The sequence below is a fragment of the Oryza sativa genome, chromosome 12 (assembly GCF_034140825.1).
Source record: "Oryza sativa Japonica Group chromosome 12, ASM3414082v1".
Classification (NCBI taxonomy): domain Eukaryota; kingdom Viridiplantae; phylum Streptophyta; class Magnoliopsida; order Poales; family Poaceae; genus Oryza; species Oryza sativa.
This window is the reverse complement of record NC_089046.1, coordinates 18,932,173-18,951,805: the sequence shown is the minus strand read 5'-3', so window position 1 is coordinate 18,951,805 and position 19,633 is coordinate 18,932,173. Positions and strand designations below refer to the sequence as shown.

At 38.6% G+C, this 19,633-nt stretch overlaps 1 protein-coding gene across 1 annotated transcript; it reads left to right on the top strand.

The window, feature by feature from the left end:
- Positions 1-15,093: 15,093 nt before the first annotated feature.
- Positions 15,094-18,399, top strand: LOC136354581 (putative disease resistance protein At3g15700). Its single transcript, XM_066306081.1, has 5 exons — positions 15,094-15,265; positions 15,509-16,008; positions 16,575-17,555; positions 17,823-18,164; positions 18,361-18,399. The coding sequence occupies exons 1-5, from the start codon at positions 15,094-15,096 to the stop codon at positions 18,397-18,399; spliced, it is 2,034 nt and encodes a 677-aa protein (XP_066162178.1).
- Positions 18,400-19,633: the final 1,234 nt, after the last annotated feature.

Sequence of the window (19,633 nt, the reverse complement as noted above, 5' to 3'; positions counted from 1 at the left end):
CGGTGGCAACAGCTTCCGAGCCCTCCCGCGCAGATGGGGTTGAGGATGGCGGCTCCCTTGCCTCCCGCCGCGGTTGGCGTCGAGGATGGTGGCGGCGGCTCCCGAGCCCTCCCACCATGGATGGGGTCGAAGACAACAGTGGCAACGGTAGTGGCTCTCGAGGCCTCCCACCACGGAGGTGGTCGATGATGGCGGCTGCAACGGTGGTTGTCAACGACGGTGGTGGAGAGAGAGGAAGGGGAAAGAGAAGAGAGGGGAGGGAGGTGAAGTTGGAACTGACAGTTAGGTCCCACGTGCAGTTGAGGGTAACAGAGATTTTTTACGGAAAACGTGATGGAGTGGCACTGGTCTAATTTCCCCAAATTCCAGTAGCACATAGCCGATATTGTAAATAGTAGTGGTATTTATCTAAAATATTATATTTGTAGTTGCATGGATCCAACTATATGTTCTTACATGTAAAATAATAAGCACTAACATTTATCTCAATAGTTCAAATATCCACAACATTTACATGCTATCCAAACAACCTTAGAAATTTCTAAAAATCTTAGTATATATTATGAAATCAAATATACTATTTTACAAATATTCAAAGCTAAATTATTCCACATATATGCAAACAAATCATAAAAACCGAATAAATCAATATATAAATGGCACTCTTCATAAATATACTCTCTCATAACATTAATTTGTGGTTCATAACACGAATAGTCAAAGATATCTAAAATGTCCATGGTGTTATATATTAAAAAACAGAGGGAGCACTATACAAAAAAAGAAAAGGTATTTAAAGTTTAGAAACTCCATTGTTGCCATACAATATATTCTCATAAATTCAAGACTGTATGGTTTGAAGTATTTCTACTTTACAATTTATATGTTACAAGGGTAATTAGAAGAAAATCATAACCACTGTCAAAAAAATCCTAAATAAATTATTGACAAAAACAGGTTTAGTATAGAATCAAAGAATATTTCAAGAAAAAAATTACCTGCGTGCAAATATTCGTAAAAAAAATTCAAACAACATTATATTAAAAGCCCGCGCACATGCGCGGGCTATCTTCCTAGTTAGGTTTAAAAATGAAATTATCATATCAGAAATAATATTATCACTTAATTTTCTTTACTGCCGACTGGCAACCATCTGATAAATATGCGTTTAATCTATACAACTTGGTTGGTCTGGCTACATTATTGGAGAAATTCAGTATCTGGTGCATTGTAGTCTTATAAGGAAAATGGTAGTTCTGTTTCCTTCACAAGAAGTCTTTTACCATCTGGAATAAATAGAAAACAATGCCAATCCTCGTCTGCGTGAAGAAGACACCGTGAACAACGGGAACGCCGTCCTCGTCCTCAGCTGCAGCCACCGATATATCGACATCGCCGTTCCCGCTAACTCGAGCCACCTCCAGCTAGCCAAACTGCAACACCACCAAGCTTGCATCCCTCCCAGGAGTAGAAAACCCCAAGATGAGTCCCAAGCGAGGAGAACGCCCATTGTACGTCTTCCTCCGCTCGGCCGTCAAGCTTAGCCGTGGATTTCTCCGCAACCGGTGAGCAATAGATCGATCACTTGCGCATGTTTTTCTAACCTTCTTCCTAGCCGATGGCCCTAACTCGCCAACGCCGTCCGTGCGAAACCACCGCCGCCGTACGTTGAGCCGTTCCCGGAGTAGACTTCACTGTCCAAGCTTCGTCAATCCCCGGTTAACCATCGGTGAGTCTCATTGTGCACATCAGCAACCCATGCATTGATGCATGCACTGATTTGGCTCGATTAATTTGAGCCGGAGATCGATTAATCCACGGTATGTACCGACGTACCGTACGCCGTCGGCTAGGGCAAAACACGGCCACTAGGGCTGAGGTGAAAATTTTATAAACAATATTACTATTGGATGAAGAAATGATCAAAATAAAAGTTACAGATATTTTGTTGTTGATGACTTTTTCACTTGAAATCATTTAGTATTTGAAAATGTTGTTTGAAGTTGTCATAATTTGAAATTCAAATTGAAATTATTGAAACAGAGTCATATAGCAAAATGACCAAAACAAAAGTTGTAGATCTTGATATTCATAATTTTGAAGTATTTAATATTATATTTGTAAATCGCGACGAAATTGATATAACGTCACAGTTTTTGGGCCGGTTTACGATGAAATCGATAAACTGTCACGGTATTATGGGCCTTGTATCAATAGTTGCATATCCATGACGATTTCTGAAAATATCACGGAAATTTTGTGACAGATTAAATATATTCTTGTAGTATAAGCCGCCACGTGGCATTCCTATAAACACTCCTAAGTCGCCACATAGGCACTATATAATCTCACCGTTGATTTTCATTAAAATTTGTTGATCTATTATTTTACACCATTAGATTGCATCTATTATTGAAAGTAATAACTTCATTCTGTTTAGATACAAACGCTACTATGGTACTACCGTTCTCCAGTACTTACGACGTACGAGTAGTACATGCGATTTTAACGGGAAAAAACCATACGTACGAACATAGATAGAAAAGACAACCAATAAACATAGATATATAAAAATGGACGGTTTTTTCTACAATATAAATATGAAATATATTACTTCAGAAATATAATATAAATATATATAGTTAAACTAATATCTATAATAAAATATAAAATACCCAATAAATATTCTTTAAACCATCTTCTAAATTATTTTGAAATTATATATATCCAATTTGCGATCATGTTGTATTTCTTTAATTAAATTATAAAAGTTATATTATGGTCCTAAATACACCACGGCACATGAGGCCAACATATGTATGATAACTTTTCAAAAAAATCACAACATATTTTAGGGAGGGCAATATCACTTCACAATTTAAATCAACATATGTAAAAATTCTATTATATACTAAAAGTCCATTAAACCTCCTATGGATGCTCTTAAGTCGCTACGTGGCACTCACTTCTAAGCCACCACATGGGCACTATATAATCTCACCGTTGATTTTCACTTAAATTGGTGGACTCATTATTTTACACTATTAGATTGGATCTATTATTAGAAAATAATAACTTCAACACTTGTGTTTTTCAAGTAGTTCTGATTAAATTATAATTTGTTTGAGATTAAGATTCTCAAAATGTTTTTATATTTTTAGAACTATTTCACTATACATATTTGCCAAAATATAAATAATAAAATGATGATATGGATATTATCGTGGTGGTATGTCTCATGAGCTATAATTTTTTAAAATATCATCGAACGATTACCCTCGGTCATTTTCAAAAGAGAGTATTCTATCTATATCATAAAAAATTTAGTAGTAATGATCAACACCATAAACAAATTGTATCTACACTACTGCACCACAAATCTACTCAAAACACTTTAAAAAACTACTTTGGTCACCTCCATCTCTTTGTTCTTCCCTGAAGGACACCAAACTTGAACAACAAAGTTTATTATGGTGTCGTAAGTATAGCATGGAATATATGGCTAAGTTAGGACAGTCCCAGTGGAGGCCACCATCGCTAATAGTGCTCAACTTTCTACTTACCAATGCAATACTCCATGAACATGTTTGCACTCCCGTCGTCGCCTTCGGTCGCCGCCGCCTCCATTAGATTCGCAGCTGCAAGGAGAACACCGTCCACCATCTCGTCTTCGCCAAAGATCGCTGGAACGCCGCTGTCATCGTTGACCAGTATCTCGCCGCCCTTCGGAGCTTGTCGTCGGCCATCTCCTTCGCTGTTCATCGCTGCGTAAGTGTTGGTAAGGATCGTCGCGTCCTCCTCTTCCTCTCCGTGCTCTCGGTTTTCACCGTTGTACCGCCATTTGCCGTCCTCACCGCCGAATAGAGCCGCCGGCGTTGATCCCGCGTGGTTACCATGTCATTGCCTTGTCAGCTGCCGTCGCTGCCACCTAAGTGCCACGCCGTCTCTCAGATCCCACGTGGCAGCCATCTAAAACCTTAGATCAGATCAATCCGAGCCATCCAATTTTGGTCAACTAGGTCAAAGTTGATCTCAGCTGTCCAAAATCAATATAAATCATGTTATTCCTTTTCAATGGCATATTAGTTGTTTTTACTATATGTCGTCTACTAAGTTCATTCCAATAATTTCCGGAGGATGCTTTAGTCTTATATTTCAGTTATAAATTATTTGTAAATTGTTTAATTAATTTGGAATAGTCTTTTCTTTAATAGGTTTAATTGGAATTAATCTTGTAAAATTCATAACTAATTCATATGAAGTCAGAATGAGGCCGTTCAAGTCTCATAATTCATTTAAAATTATGATCTACATGTTTGTTTACTTTTATGTACTGTTTATTTGGTTTTTATTAGTCTTTTTTCTCGTTTTGCGTGTTAGCTTGTTTCCGTCGTTGCGAAGGTTCGTGAGTGCGTCGGAAGTTGTTCAGAAGACTAATTGAAGACCGATTATTGCAAGGCAAGTCATACAGATCCCAAACACAATTCCTTTGAGCATGTTGATCCTATATTTAAATTCTCTATTTATTTCAACTGTACATTTATTCTCGAATGTCACCGGGTGGTGTGAATCTATTCCTTTGTTATGGCCAATTTGCATTGATTACCCTTTTCCTTGATACCTTGGGTTATTATAATTTGACTAGTTGAGCTTTATATATTGGTTCCGCTAGATGTTAGACATAATTACTTAGCCATGCTTAGAAATATTAGCACATGATTGGGATAACTAATGTTACACTATCACTTATTGTTATATTTAATGGTAGCTCACGATGGTCAATCGTGATTGATTAATTAATTACTTGCCAACTAAAACTTGATAATGGTGGGTTGTGAGCACATGGTTTTGAAGGCCGTGCTCATGACAATTAAGGACCGGTTCGCGAGCTACTGATGTGAGACATTAACCGTACCAACCACAAGCCAGCGTGGGCAACGGCTTTACCTTTTTATATAGCATGGTTCATTGCGGGGCACCAGACTGAGAAGCGGCGAGAAGTCCGTGGGGGTCGCTAGGGAGTCCATGCCTCTGGTTGTAGAGGGAGTGATTATGATCCAGGAATGATGCGCTGTGGTGGGTTGTGTTGTGCGAAGGGTACTGTCACAGTCCCGTTCCGAGGTACCGTGGTGGTACTGAGAGCATGGTGACATGTTTTGGGGCTGTGTCTTGTGGGTACAGTGGTACACCTCTGGCCAGAGTAAAACTATTCGAATAGCCGTGCCCGCGGTCATGGGCGGGTTGAGCAATGTTTTTCATGATTAGAGTCACACCTCTCACAATAATTATTGATGCTATAACTGGTAATAGTTTGCTTAGCTCCTGGTTTGGAGTTAGATCTGTACAGCCGGGTATGGTTGTTCAGGAGGGTTGGGCCTGACCAGCATGGGTGTGCTGTTCAGTGTTGATTAAAATTGATGATTAATTACTCCACTGTTTTATTACTCTTAAATGTTTGCTAAATGCTGCTTTTGCAAATGAGCCTATATTATGCCATCATTTGATATCCTTGTGCACTTGCATATTTGCTGTGTGGCTTGCGGAGTATGTCATATGCTCACCTTGCAATAATCAATTAAACCTCAGTTGAAGAAAAAGGATCCAGAGGGAAAAGACGTTTAGCTTATACCCCAGTTGAGCTGCCTGTGGGAGTGGAGCCGGAGCTTCGCTAGATTTTATTTTCCGCTGCAGTTTTCTTTGTTGTGTGGACTAAGTGCCTCTTCAGTAAGTGTTAATCTCTTTAGTTATTTTGATGAATATGTATATTAAATTGTCAGTTTGTGTACCTCAGCTAATTCCTGGACGAGGATTTTATGCACAAATAAGTTCGGAAAATATCAGTGAATTTCTGGGCGTGACAAATCAACACAAAGATCACCTTAGCACAAAGAGTCACGCCGCCTCCTCCTCAGCATCACAAGCATGCTAGCGCATGCATCGCATCACAGCTTTTCCATTGCATGCGCTTGCCGATGAGGAGGGCAGTGCCTAGGAGGGGCTTGTACCTCTCGACTCCCCTTATTCCCAAGTTACGGTGCCGAGATGGGACTTAGAGTGACGGCTGTGGGCCAAGTGTGCACGGGGCGGCGAATGATGTTAGAGGTGGAACAATGGCGGTGGTTGGTGGTGGCAACATCACAGCGATGGATCCACCCATCGCAGAGCAAACTCGATCTCTCGACAATGAACCAAGTTCGGATCCACACCACCTCCTCTTGGTTGGCTTGGGCTTCGGAGGCAATTCGCCTCCACGGACCTCAGTGAGTGGGCTTAAGCACTGGTGCGGTCTAGATCGACGGAGCCACTCTGATCGAGACCACCGGCTCCACCTCCTCCTCTGGCCATCGAATGTGCCTCTCCTGGACCTCCTTCTGCTCCCTCCTTAGCCTTCTGTTCGAGGCGCCGCCCCATCAAATTGATAGCCGGCAGTGCCGAATTGAGGAGAGGCCAGTAGGCATCAAGCTCATCGTTGTCGCTGCCGAGGAGCTCATTCCTGCACGGAGCTGGTGGATCTGCGTCGACCTCTTCGCTGAGGGAGTCGGGTGGATGGCATGCAGCGGTGAGCATCTAAAGCCCAAGCATGCTCGGAAGAGGGGAAGAAATGAAGAGGAAGGCAAGTAGGTTATGGTGTCCCACCACCCTCTATCGGTGGGTTCCTCCTCTAGGTGTTCATCGTATAGAGGAGAAGGAGATATTTGTCGGTGGAGCACGGGCGGCGGATAGCTGGTCGATTCCGAGTTGTTGGTGGAGAGCGAGGCATTGAGGGTGAGGAAAAAAAGCATCACCGACAATAGGCCCCGCCAGATTTTTACGGAGTATTTGTTTTTCTGACAGATGCCATGTGTGTGCCACGTAAGCTGAAAACTACACATGATTAAATTAGGGGTAATTTGTCTAGATTTAAGAACTCGGGTGTAAAATGCCTAGTATTTGAATTCAAAGGGGATAATTCGAACTAGCGCCATATTTTAGGGGGTATTCGAACTTTTTGTTTAAATAATTGTACTCCATGCTAGAAATATTCCTTGGGTAGCAGGCATGGCTGGTGCAATTATTTTGTGACAATTTCGTAAGCATTGAAATAACTATCTGCAACTAATAATTAAGGGTAGTTTGGTTATTTTTACCTAAAGCTAATTTGTCTCCTGCCTTTACTACTCCACGTTAGAACGATTAGTATAGGAGAGAGGGACTTGGTCATGTCAAGTAACATCAATCCCAATAAAAACTATTGTACCTCTAGTGACCGTAGGAGGATGTCCTTTGCTCATCTGCTTTGGCAGCATCCCATAGGAATGGGGTGAAGTTCTTGGGATTTGGCCCATGGAGCATATGGAACTCGGTAGCATCGTTGTTGCCTGCACAATACAATATGTGTGAGCAAATTAATTAACAAAGTAAACAAGGTCAGATGGAAATATGGTACTCCCTCCGTCCCTAAACGTTTGACGCCTTTGACTTTTTTAAATATATTTGACTGTTCGTCTTATTAAAAACTTTTACGAAATATTTAAACTATATATATACATAAAAATATATTTAACAATAAACCAAATGATAGGAAAATAATTAATAATTATTTAATTTTTTAATAAGACGAACGGTCAAACATATTTAAAAAAGTTAACGGCGTTAAACATTTATGGACGGAGGAAGTATATGGATGCGAGTCTATCTACCTGTACATACGTACTCGATCCATCCACATCCCAATTTAATCATCTCCTAAGAATATTCTTTTAGATCTTTTCAAATTGATCATCATCTAACCGGTATCTACTCGTTTATTCGTTGAAAATTAAATGACAACATTGCATGTCTATTATAGTTACATCTCTATTCGTTTATCTATGTAGCCCTCCATATCAAAATATTGGTTTTTATAGCGTTTAAATTGTGGGCCTGTTTAGTTGGTGAAATAAAAATTTTTTGGTGTCACATTGGACGTTTGATCAGATGTCGGAAGGGGTTTTTGACACGAATGAAAAAACTAATTTTATAACTCGCATGGAAACCGCGAGACAAATCTTTTGAGCCTAATTAATCCGTCATTAGCACATGTGGGTTACTATGTAGCACCTATGGCTAATAATGGCCTAATTAGGCTCAAAAGATTCGTCTTGCGATTTACATGCAAATTGTACAATTAGTTTTTCTTTTTATCTATATTTAATGCTCCATATATGTTATATGTTCAAAGATTCGATGTGATATTTTTGGAAAAGTTTTTTTTTAACTAAACAGGCCCTGTATCCGAAATATACTAGTACTGTATTCTTACTAATCACCTCTGATTTAATTTTCACACTACCTACCTTCACTCACCCTTGCTCCAACCACCCTGAATTAAGCCCTCCAGTACACAATTTTATTGCGTGACTTTATAGGTTAGTCATGGCATTTAATAGCGATATATGGGATTAATTAGATGTAGTTGGATGAAATGAGATCAATCTAGCCCCTAATGTTACTATCAACCAAGGTTGTCAGTATCCCGATCCGTATTATATTATTTTACGATACTATAATCGTACCAAGCTGAAATGATATTGATCCTACCTAGTATCCTAATTTTTATGGTATTCTAATCTTAGTATTCATTTACACACGATCATATGAAATCTTAGTTTGTATCCTGATTCTACGATCCCTACGATCCTATAAAATATTATTTAAAATAAGGTGGATTGAAAATAATATGAAAAAATATGCTTAAGTTTACATAAAAACCAATTAAATTTATTGAAATCAATTTATTAGAACTACTGTTAGGAGCGCAGCGCCAAACATGCATCAGCCCAGGCCCACCCCACCCCACGTTTCGTCATCCCACTTCTACCGTTGTCGGAGTAAACGATTTACTCCTATCGCGCGCCTCAACCACCCACCTTTATTCGAGTAAACGATTTACTTTGATAATAAAAAAAACTCCCCTGCTTCCGATCCCACCCCACGTCCCGCATCGTGCTCCCACCATTATCGGAGTAAATGATTTACTTTGATAAAAAACAACTTCTCTGCTTCCGGTATATATTCTATTTATCCCGTACCCAACCAACCACTCTCGCCCCACTATGTTTTTTTCCTTTTTTTGGGATCTGAATCGATCCCAGCCCAGCCCACAGATCGGCGACACACCATGCAGGAGGACGACGACACCGTGGCAATTGATGGTGGTGGCCAGCGAGCGGTGGCTGGCAGCGGTTGAGGCGAAGGCACTACTTCGGACCTCACTGCCAAACGCTAGGCATCACCTTAACCAGCAAGGAGGTGTTCACCTGGGCCAATAGCAGCAACCAGCGGCTGCTCCACATCGGCGATATTGATATAACAAACAAGTAAGGAAATAACACTCTGATTTGCATCTGCATACTCTCCTTCAACTTCACGCATGAAGCTCTAATTTTTTTTTCAAATCAAATTAACGTGCAATCTCCAGTATTACCTGATCTCAATTGATGGGCTGCACAGGTCCTACATTTGCACATCGTGCTCCATGTGGCTGGCCGCAGAGGATAGGGTGGAGTCCACCGGTGATGGAGGTTGTTCGCTTTTTTTCATTTGCTTGTCATTCGTATTGACGTGAAAGAGAATGTTTTTGCATTTTTTTTCGTGCTTGCTAGATGATGGATGGCTGCTACTGAGCTACGTCGAGCTCATCTCTATACCACACTACTATATCCTTCCATGATTCCATCGTCGACTACTGCTCGCATCCTTCCATGATTCCATCATCGACTACTGCTCGCCACCCGGTTGCCCTCTCCACTACCAGTCACAAGGCACAGACCGTGCTCTTCATCCTCATAGCAAGATCCAGCAAAGCCATCGGATGGATTTTTTGGCTGAATCATTTTTTGGCGTAATTTTATCGCTTGTGTGTGATTGAGCCTGTAATTTTTTCATTCATACGACTATTTTGTGATACAGATCAACAATACTCTTAGTATCAGTTTTTACTCTTATATTGTGTATTGAACATATCAGTAAACATATTACTACACGGTGGCTATGAAATCATGGCTATATCGAGAGGAAGGTGATAATTGTTTTACTCGTAGACCATGAAATTTCAGTTTTTACTCTTATACTGTGTATTGAACACATCAGTAAACATATTACAACACGGTGGCTACAAGATCATGTAAACATATTACAACACGGTGGTTACAAGATCATGGGCTATATCAAGAGGAAGATAGTAATTGTTTTACTCATGGACCACAAAATCTAAACAATATTTATATTGGTAAAAGAATTACCAGCGTTGTAAGCTGGTAATAATTCTTTTACGACCATCTAGGTATGGCAGCATACGATGTGGAGGCATTCATGTGAGTAAATTTGTTACTTTTGAATGAGCAGATGTGGGAGGCTGGGAGTAAATTCGTTACTTTTGAAACGTGCGGAGATACTAGAAAAAGGAAAACTTGGAAAGAAAAACTAAACGGACGTGATAACAGAAAAACTACAGAGAAGGAAAGAAAAACAGAAAAAACTACAGAGAAGGAAAGAAAAACAAAAAAATCTGGTTAATATTTTTACAAGAAGGAAAGAAAAACAGAAAACAGAAAAAACTACAGAGAAGGAAAGAAAAACAGAAAAATCACGGATGAGATGAAAAGAGAAAAAAGAAACACGGAAGGTGGAGTGGTAAAAAACAAAAAAATGAACTGAGAAAAGGTGGGATGCGGAGGAAAGGTGAGGGAGTAAAAAAGGGGAAAACTGAAAGGAGAGGGCGTTATGCGGCGCTTGAACTAATATTCCGCGTTGTAGAGCATAGAATAGCGCTACCGTCAATTTATATGCTTTAATTTATACAACATATTTTTTATAAAAAATATGAAATTTCTAAAATCTGGTAGTACAAATTAGAAAACAATCCTTGGTTTAACTAGTTTCATAGTCTTGGAAATAGCCTAAGCCTAGTTTGATTTAGATGAATTTTTTCCCTCTTCCTCTTCATAATTATTTTATGAGTAAATTGTACCTACGGTACAACAACTTAGTAGGTGGGTGGGATACAGTGCAAGAACTTAAGAATTGAACGTCCGAATACGATAACTTGAGAATGAAACGTTAAATAAAACTTTTATTAGGATATTGGTCATATATACTCCAGAGATTAAACTTCTGTATTTTTTGACTGATGGTAGATCGGGGAGTAGAAATTTAAGAATTAACCTTTTTAGGAAGGAGGGAGTATACACTACAATATAAAAATGTACCTTGCACCTCTTACAGGCAGGGAGATGAAGCAAAACTAGCAATGGAAGAGCAAGAGAGCTCCGCGTGGTGGCCTTCCGCCTTCTTGTAAAAGCTCTCCCCTGTATACGTGCTGCGTTGCAGAGCTATATATTTATAAATAAAACGGTGCATGCATGTGGTCCAACCCACATGTATTAATTAATTATTAAACAATGCATCTGGTCCAACCCATTCATAAAAGAGAGAATCCCTTATATGCCACTGAAAATTTGTCTGATCCCTTGGATGCCACTGAAAATTGGCTCTTCCCTTATATGCCATTGATTCAAATTTTCGCTCCCTCTCATGCCACTGCCGTCCGTTGACTGGTAGTTGACTGTTAACTGTAGAGTGAAATGACGTATTTGCCCTTCTTGAGTTGATAGGCATGCAGTAGGTGTTAGTATATCAGTTATATACTACCTTTTAGCTAGGCATCACATATATTTGGAATAAATGAATATATGAATGTATAGCATTAATCTATATATTGAATATATGAATATTTTTCAGTCACATAATTTTGAGGCACATATTTCTCTGTTTTTCATAGTAGAACAAAGCAATCTGTTATGGCATTAATGTATTTTCCACATACATTGACCATGTGCTTCTCGAACAAAAGCTTCAACAATATTTACTAGGGAGCACAACATTTCTCTGTTTTTCACAGTATGACAAAACATTCAAGCAATATAATAGATTGCTTCTGACAGACATTTAAGATAATGTGTAATTGCACATTGTTTGTAATGCACGGCTAAATAGCTAAAATAACCAACAGATTGTTTGCTAGAGCATGGAGATATACACAGTAGCACAGAATATGCAACAAATATTATAGGGAGCTGTTTAAATGACCACATAGTACCAAAATGCATACTAACACAGTACCAAAATACATGTTCAGGCTTACTGACATGGTGCATCAGAGGGATGTTGGGCTTGGCCCACTTGGACGATTGGGCCATATTCTCATGTTTGGGCCAAAGGGTATTTTTGTCATTTCTGTAAAAAAATGACAAGTGATTACATCCTATCAACAGTCAACTACCAGTCAACGGACGGCAATGGCATGAGAGGGAGCGAAAATTTGAACCAATGTCATATAAGGGAAGTGCCAATTTTCAATGGCATCCAAGGGATCAAACAAATTTTCAGTGGCATATAAGAGATTCTCTCTTTATAAAAAGTCATGCGCATCTCTATTAATAATGACTCTAATACCTCTCATCCACATATACAAGAAAAATAAATTGTAAGATGGGACTTCTGTATACCTAACTTTAATTTGGACATATATCCAACAATTATATGATATTTTTTTAAAAAAAATTACGCACAACGAATTTTCTTAGACGTAATGCATAGCAATTTAAGTACAATAAAAAAATTTATGTATACCGTAGCCATTAAATAATGGAAAGTACCTGCACAATCCTATTTATTCTTTTCTTCTGTCCTATTTATTCTTTTCTTGTGTAATTTTCTAATCTATGCAGATTAGGAGCAAAAGGGACATTTCCTAATTCAAATGTTGATTAGGATTATCCATGAGGCATATTAAGTTGGTCCAAAGATGATTTTAAGTTAAAATGAATACTTAAGAGGACTTATGTGGACTTATGTGCATAAAATTAAATCTCAGGGTTTAAATTGTGCCTTTAGTGAACTTTGAGAGACTAGATTACCTATTCACCCATAAATCATCGATAATTCTTACATAGAAAAAAATAAGCAAATTATCAAGACAAACATCGGCAGACTCGGCATAAAAATAATTAAACGACACACGAAAACGTACACGTCGTCAGAGCTCTTTTTTGTTTTCTTACTATTATTATTATTACTAGAAAAAATACCCGTGTGTTGCAACGGGTAAAAATATTTTTGGATCGTTATATATTTTACTCTTTGGTTTTAGACCAAAAGCTCATTTCGTTCCTTCCTTGTCAAGTGGAGCTGTGTAGGTCCGGCTCGCATATCCGACTGTAGTCTTCAACCTCCGAAAGACAATGTCGTGTCTGTACATGCCAAAATCGATCCTCCCATCAAATTTGGTCGAATCTTTCTCGATCTTTCAAAATTGGTCGAGGGTTTTTGATACACTCGATCTTCTCTTTCCGTTTTTATTAAAATCAGAGCGACAAACATCGGGATAAAAACAGTGATTTTTAAATAAAGATTAAATTCAGTGAATTAAAGCAGCGTTAAAAGGAAAATCATAGGAAAATGATAAGGGAGTAGCGGGGAATTGATTTTTGGCAATCGATTGGAAGAGGGAACGCATGGGAAGGCAGATCGACCGGCGACGCTAGTGTTCAGCCGGGCGTAGAAAATATGGCACATAAAAAAACAAATGCTTACCACGTGCGAGAAAATACAACTAAAAAAACAGCAACAAACATATGAAAAAACCCGGTAAAAAGGCATAGAAAAAAATTAAGAAAAAACAGCAGAGGGAAAAAATGAAAAAAGGCGAAGAGAAAAAAGCAGATGGAAAAAAAGGCGAAAAATACAGACGGAAAAACTGGGAAAAAAGAAAAAAGAAAAAGAGTGAAAAGGACGGAAAGAAGGAAAAAAACAGACGGATAAAAAAAGAAAAAGAATCGGAGAGAAAGAAGGAAAAGAAACAGACTGAGAAAAAAAAAAGGAAAACGGACAGAAAAAAAAAGAAAAAAGGGCGAAAAATAAAAAAAGACGGACGAAATTTTTTTTTAGGGAAACCTTGCTTATTTTTAATTAGGTACTAGAAAATATGCCCGTGCGTTGCAACGGGTTGAGCCAATTTAATTTGTATATATGTGTCGGTGGATAAATAATCACTTATTCATGTGCTTATATGAATAACTTATTACCAAATAAAAGACTAACCATGTACAAATCTTTAATATAATGTTCTTAGCGACTGATAAGCATGTTGTAAAATAAAGTACGATAAAAAAACAAAGAGTAGAATTCAAAATTAAGTTTTAAAATTTAAAATTTGACTTATAGGAATAAGCATAAGCCAAAACAACGAGGCCTTCAAGCATGAGCTCGATTTGTTGTCTATCCTTATCTTAAGTCATGCAGGAATTGACGACGGACGGAACCAGCAACTTCCATTATCCTTTATTTCAGTTGGCATGTTCTTTTTTTTAAAAAAAACTGATTCTTATGGATTATTGTAATGGTAATATTGAGTATGCACACTGCACCCAAGTCTAAAATTAAGTATTTAATTTATACGCACTGCTATCCAGCTATACGATGCCTGCAGCCAGATGTATTATAGTTAGCTGTCTAGTTTAGAATTAACCAACGTGTGAGTTCAATCATCGTTTGTCATTTATATTAATTTTTTCTTGTAGACTCAGTCAGTAAGAAAGGAATTCCTGCATAAATTGCACTGAATGCATGCATCATCATCCATCAGATGTTAAACTAATAACATCTGAAAGCACGTTAATTAGTCATCAATACCATGAACTATCAACAAAACAATAGGCTTCACATATGTCGAAAAGTTTGAAGCTATGTGCGGCCTATCGCTTTTGATAACTATTCAGTTTTCTTCTTAGTTAACACCAGAAAGGAACTCATCAATTCAGATTGATTCCATAGAATACATCTGTTAGGTGTTAAATGATCGAATGAACCATCTAATTTTGGACCTATGTGAATCTTCTATTCATGTAATAATATTTGCCATCGCTATTGCATTAATTTTTCTCTTAAGATGTCAGTTAGATAGGAACCCAATCCTTATTATTGAACACAGGACAACTTTTTGGTCTTCTTGGTTCTTGCACTCTTAATAAACACAGACAAAATTCTCCTGGTTGAAGGAATACCACAAACTCCATGGAGATCATCGGCATCAAGTGCTCTGGTGCTATCCTGATCTCCTTGATACGCCTCTCGAAACAGTACGCCGCCTACTTCTTCAAAGCCCGCAAGCGTGTGCGCGCTCTCGAAGCTGCCACCGAGCGTTTAAGAGAGAGGCTCAGCGATGTTGAGACTAGGGGTGTAAACGGTATGGAAATTTCCCGACCGTACCGATACCGTTTCCGCAAAACTAATATAATAATAATATTTTTACCGATGTTACCGTTTTCAAATTTTAGTTTTTTTAATTTCTGTCAGCGTAGCATTGAAGTTGACACTAAATAGATGAATTCATAAATATAGAAATTTCCTGACCGTTTGCGCTCGTTTTCGAAAAAAGTAATAAAATAATGTACTGTTTCCGACCATTCCCGACCGTTTTCATCCCTAGTTGAGACCAAGTTGGACAGCCCTATGCGAAAAGGTATGCAGCGGAGGAATGAAGTTGAAGGATGGCTGAAGCGCGCTGAGCATGTATGTGTGGAGACTGAAAAAATCCAGGCAAAGTATGGTAAGAGGACCAAGTGCATGGGGAGCCTGTCCCCTTGTATCTGTGTAAACTACTACATGATAGCCAAGAGTGCAGCAGCAAACTGTCAGGCTGCAGAGAAGATATACAGTGAGGGCATGTTTGAAGAATATGGTGTCATGGTGCCACAGGCTTCCTCTGAAGTGCCCATAACTGACGTAAGCCTAACTGGTACAGATCGGTATCGCAGCCTCGCTGTCAAGTTCATCAGGGATGAGGCTGTAAGCAAGGTTGGGTTATGGGGCCCTGGAGGTGTGGGAAAGACACATCTGCTCCATCAGATCAACAACTTGTTTCACAAAAACCCTGCTTTTGATGTTGTTATTCGAGTTACTGCTTCCAAAGGTTGCTCTGTTGCAAAGGTATGTTGTGCTCCCTTTAACGAGGGAGTGATCAAAGTTTGTCTTTAACTAATTAGATGAAGCTAACTGTTGACCCTTGATGTACATGTTTCTGTATCTTGCTAAAGTATATTTGTTGCAAAGATGAATGCATCCAGCTTGCCCAAAAGACAAAAATTACAAACCATCTAGGGTAAGCGACCTAATGAGCAATTCATGGAGCCTCAAAGCTCCAGCTAAAATTATAGTTTGTTTTATAGGAGCAACGATTTCTAGGATACTAACAGTCTTCATATTGACTGCCATCAGGTACTACTATCATGTAATACTCCCTCCGGACGGAAATATTTGTTGTTTCAGACCAACGAAATGACTTACACATAACATATTTTGGCTGTCGGAAACAGCATATAAAACTGACCGGAGGGAGTAATAACTAGCGTTAAATAAGGGCTCCTGGCAGCCAGCTAACATTTTGATATTTCAAAAAACTGCATATACTTCTAATTTTAAATACTTTACAACATTATTTAATTAAGCTCTCTGTCAATTTGCTCCAAATGACAAAAGTACTTTTTTACTTGAAGGTTCAAGACGCAATTGTTGGGGAACAGATGCTGGTGAAGAAGGATGACACAGAATCTCAGGCAGTTATCATATATGAATTTCTCAAAAGTAAAAATTTTCTTATATTATTGGATGATTTGTGGGAACATGTTGATCTTGATAAGGTTGGGATTCCAAACGAAGTTATCTCAATTGGCAATTACAAACAAAAATTGTTGCTAACAACACGCTCTGAAAGTGTTTGTGGCCAAATGGGTGTCAAGAATGGGCAAAGGATTAAAATAGATTGCCTGGATGAAACAGATGCATGGCATCTTTTCAAGGAAAATGTTGGTACTGAAATTATTGAAAATCACCCCCTTGTACTTAAACTGGCAAAAGATGTTGCAAATGAACTCGCTGGACTGCCGTTAGCTCTTATTGTAGTTGGCAGGGCCATGTCTACCAAGAGGCATCCAAGAGAATGGCAGAATTGCATCGACTTTCTTCAGCAATCACGCCTTAATGAGATTGAAGGGCCAGTTTGCAATGAAGAAAGTGTGTTTGCTCGACTGAAACTCAGTTATGAATATCTAAGTGATACTAATTTGAAAGATTGTTTCACATCATGCGCCTTATGGCCTGATGATTATCTGTTAGATAGAAACAAACTATCTGAGTACTGGATGGGACTGGGTCTAGTAGAGGAGGAGGATATTCATAGATGTTACAACGCAGGATATGCACGAATTCGTGAGTTGGTAGACAAGTGCCTTTTGGAGGAAACTGATGATGACAGGCTTGTAAAAATGCACGATGTGATACGTGACATGGCACTTTGGATTGTTGGTGACGAAGGAAGAGAGAAGAATAAATGGGTTGTACAAACAGTATCACATTGGTGTAATGCGGAGCGGATATTATCAGTGGGCACTGAAATGGCACAACTGCCTGCCATTTCTGAGGACCAGACCAAGCTTACTGTGCTGATACTCCAGAATAATGATTTACATGGAAGTTCAGTGAGTAGCTTATGTTTTTTTATATCTCTTCAATATCTAGACCTCTCAAGGAACTGGCTCAAAACCATTCCCAGTGAAGTGTGCAAACTTGTGAACTTATATTACCTGAATTTATCAGATAATAAAATCAAAGACTTGCCTCAAGAGCTTGGACTCCTTTTTAAGTTGCAGTACTTGCTTCTCAGGTCAAATCCTATCAGAGAGATTCCCGAAGTTATTCTGTCAAAGCTCTCCAGACTGCAGGTTGCAGATTTTTGCTCGTTGCAGTTGGAACAACCTGCTTCTTTTGAACCACCATTTGGTGCTCTTGAATGCATGACAGACTTGAAAGCTCTTGGAATTACTGTAGGCAAGATAAAATACTTGAATATGCTCTGCAAAACCAGCTTACCTGTCAGATCCCTCTGTGTAATCATTAAATCAAAGTCTCTAGACGAATGGAAAAGGTTTGCATTTTCAGACAGTTTGTTCGGAAATGATCTGATACAGAGGAATCTGTTGGAGTTATACATCTACACACATGAGGAACAAATTGTATTTGAAAGCAACAGGCCACATCGAAGTTCTAATCTTGAGAAGCTCTACATATGTGGCCATTACTTCACAGATGTATTATGGGAAGGAGTTGAAAGCCAGGATCTCTTTCAGAACCTGAGACGATTGGACCTTATATCATGCATTAGCTTGACAAACATATCGTGGGTTCAACATTTTCCTTATCTGGAAGACCTGATAGTATATAATTGCGAAAAACTACAGCAAATAATTGGAAGCACTTCTAACAATGATAATCTGCCAAATACAGATGAAAAAGAAAGAATATCTCTTTCGCAGCCTTGCCTAAAAAGGTTTACTTTAATTTATTTAAAGAGTTTGACTACTATCTGCGACTCATCCTTTCACTTTCCTTCATTGGAGTGCTTGCAAATCTTGGGTTGTCCCCAGCTGACAACACTGCCTTTCACAACCGTCCCATGTAATATGAAGGTTATTCATTGTGAGGAAGAATTGTTGGAGCACTTGCAGTGGGACAATGCTAATATCAAGCACTCCTTCCAGCCTTTCTTCAAAGTGATTTCCATGAACAACAATTCTGCACCACAGAACTTCCTTGATGGCTTATACGCTGAGTGGATCTACCATCGGTTTGAGGTGCGTTGACATACCAGTTGCGATTCTATTCATAATGGCTTTCAAAGTGATTTCATGTTCTTTCTTTATGCATCAGTGACACACTAAAGAAATTCCACTGAGCACATGAACTATATATATTTTGCAAACGTAAATAAATATGCTTTCTAAATTGTAATTGTATTTGTTCACTTGATTCTAAAACGTCCTTTTAACTCAGGATAGAGAAATCACTTGTTCTGGAATGAAAGCATAGGATTGACTAAATAACATGATTTCTTCAATGACAGGATGACGAACTGGAAGAAATTAAAGCTCGATGGAACAAAGATCGAGGGCTTGATAGTTGATATAGGCCATAACACAATATATTGATAATGTCGACTCGCTTACCATCTTGAATTTCGGTCTCCATGTTTTAAGCTTTCACTGTACTATTCCAATATGTGTTGTATCTGCCCGAATACCGTAGCGTCAAAACTATGTGGTTCGATTTACTGGTGTGCTTGGTCTGTACGAATACAAACGGCATTTTCCTTTTATTAGTGCTTGATTATGTAGTATACAGAGTCGAGGGCTTTAGTAAACTCATCCGAATATCGTTCATATATTTTTGTAAAGAATTCGCTTGGTGGGTGCTATTGACATGCTCTGTTTCTACAGATGGTAACATAACTCAGAAGCTGTTGTTAATCACATTCTCTTAGGCACACTTTTCCTGATTATGCAAATTGTGCATTTGAAAACATTCTTGAAAACTCATGTATGTAAAAACATATTGGAACATGCATGTGGTTTCATAAACTTTGTTGCAAAATCATGAGAATATTCCAAAAGAAAAATGTGAGATAACCAAACTTAAATTCCAAAAGTTTCTTTTGAACTTGTGGCAAAAATTCAATGTGTACATCTTCTGTTCTATATACATTAGTTTTGAGTTTATTGTT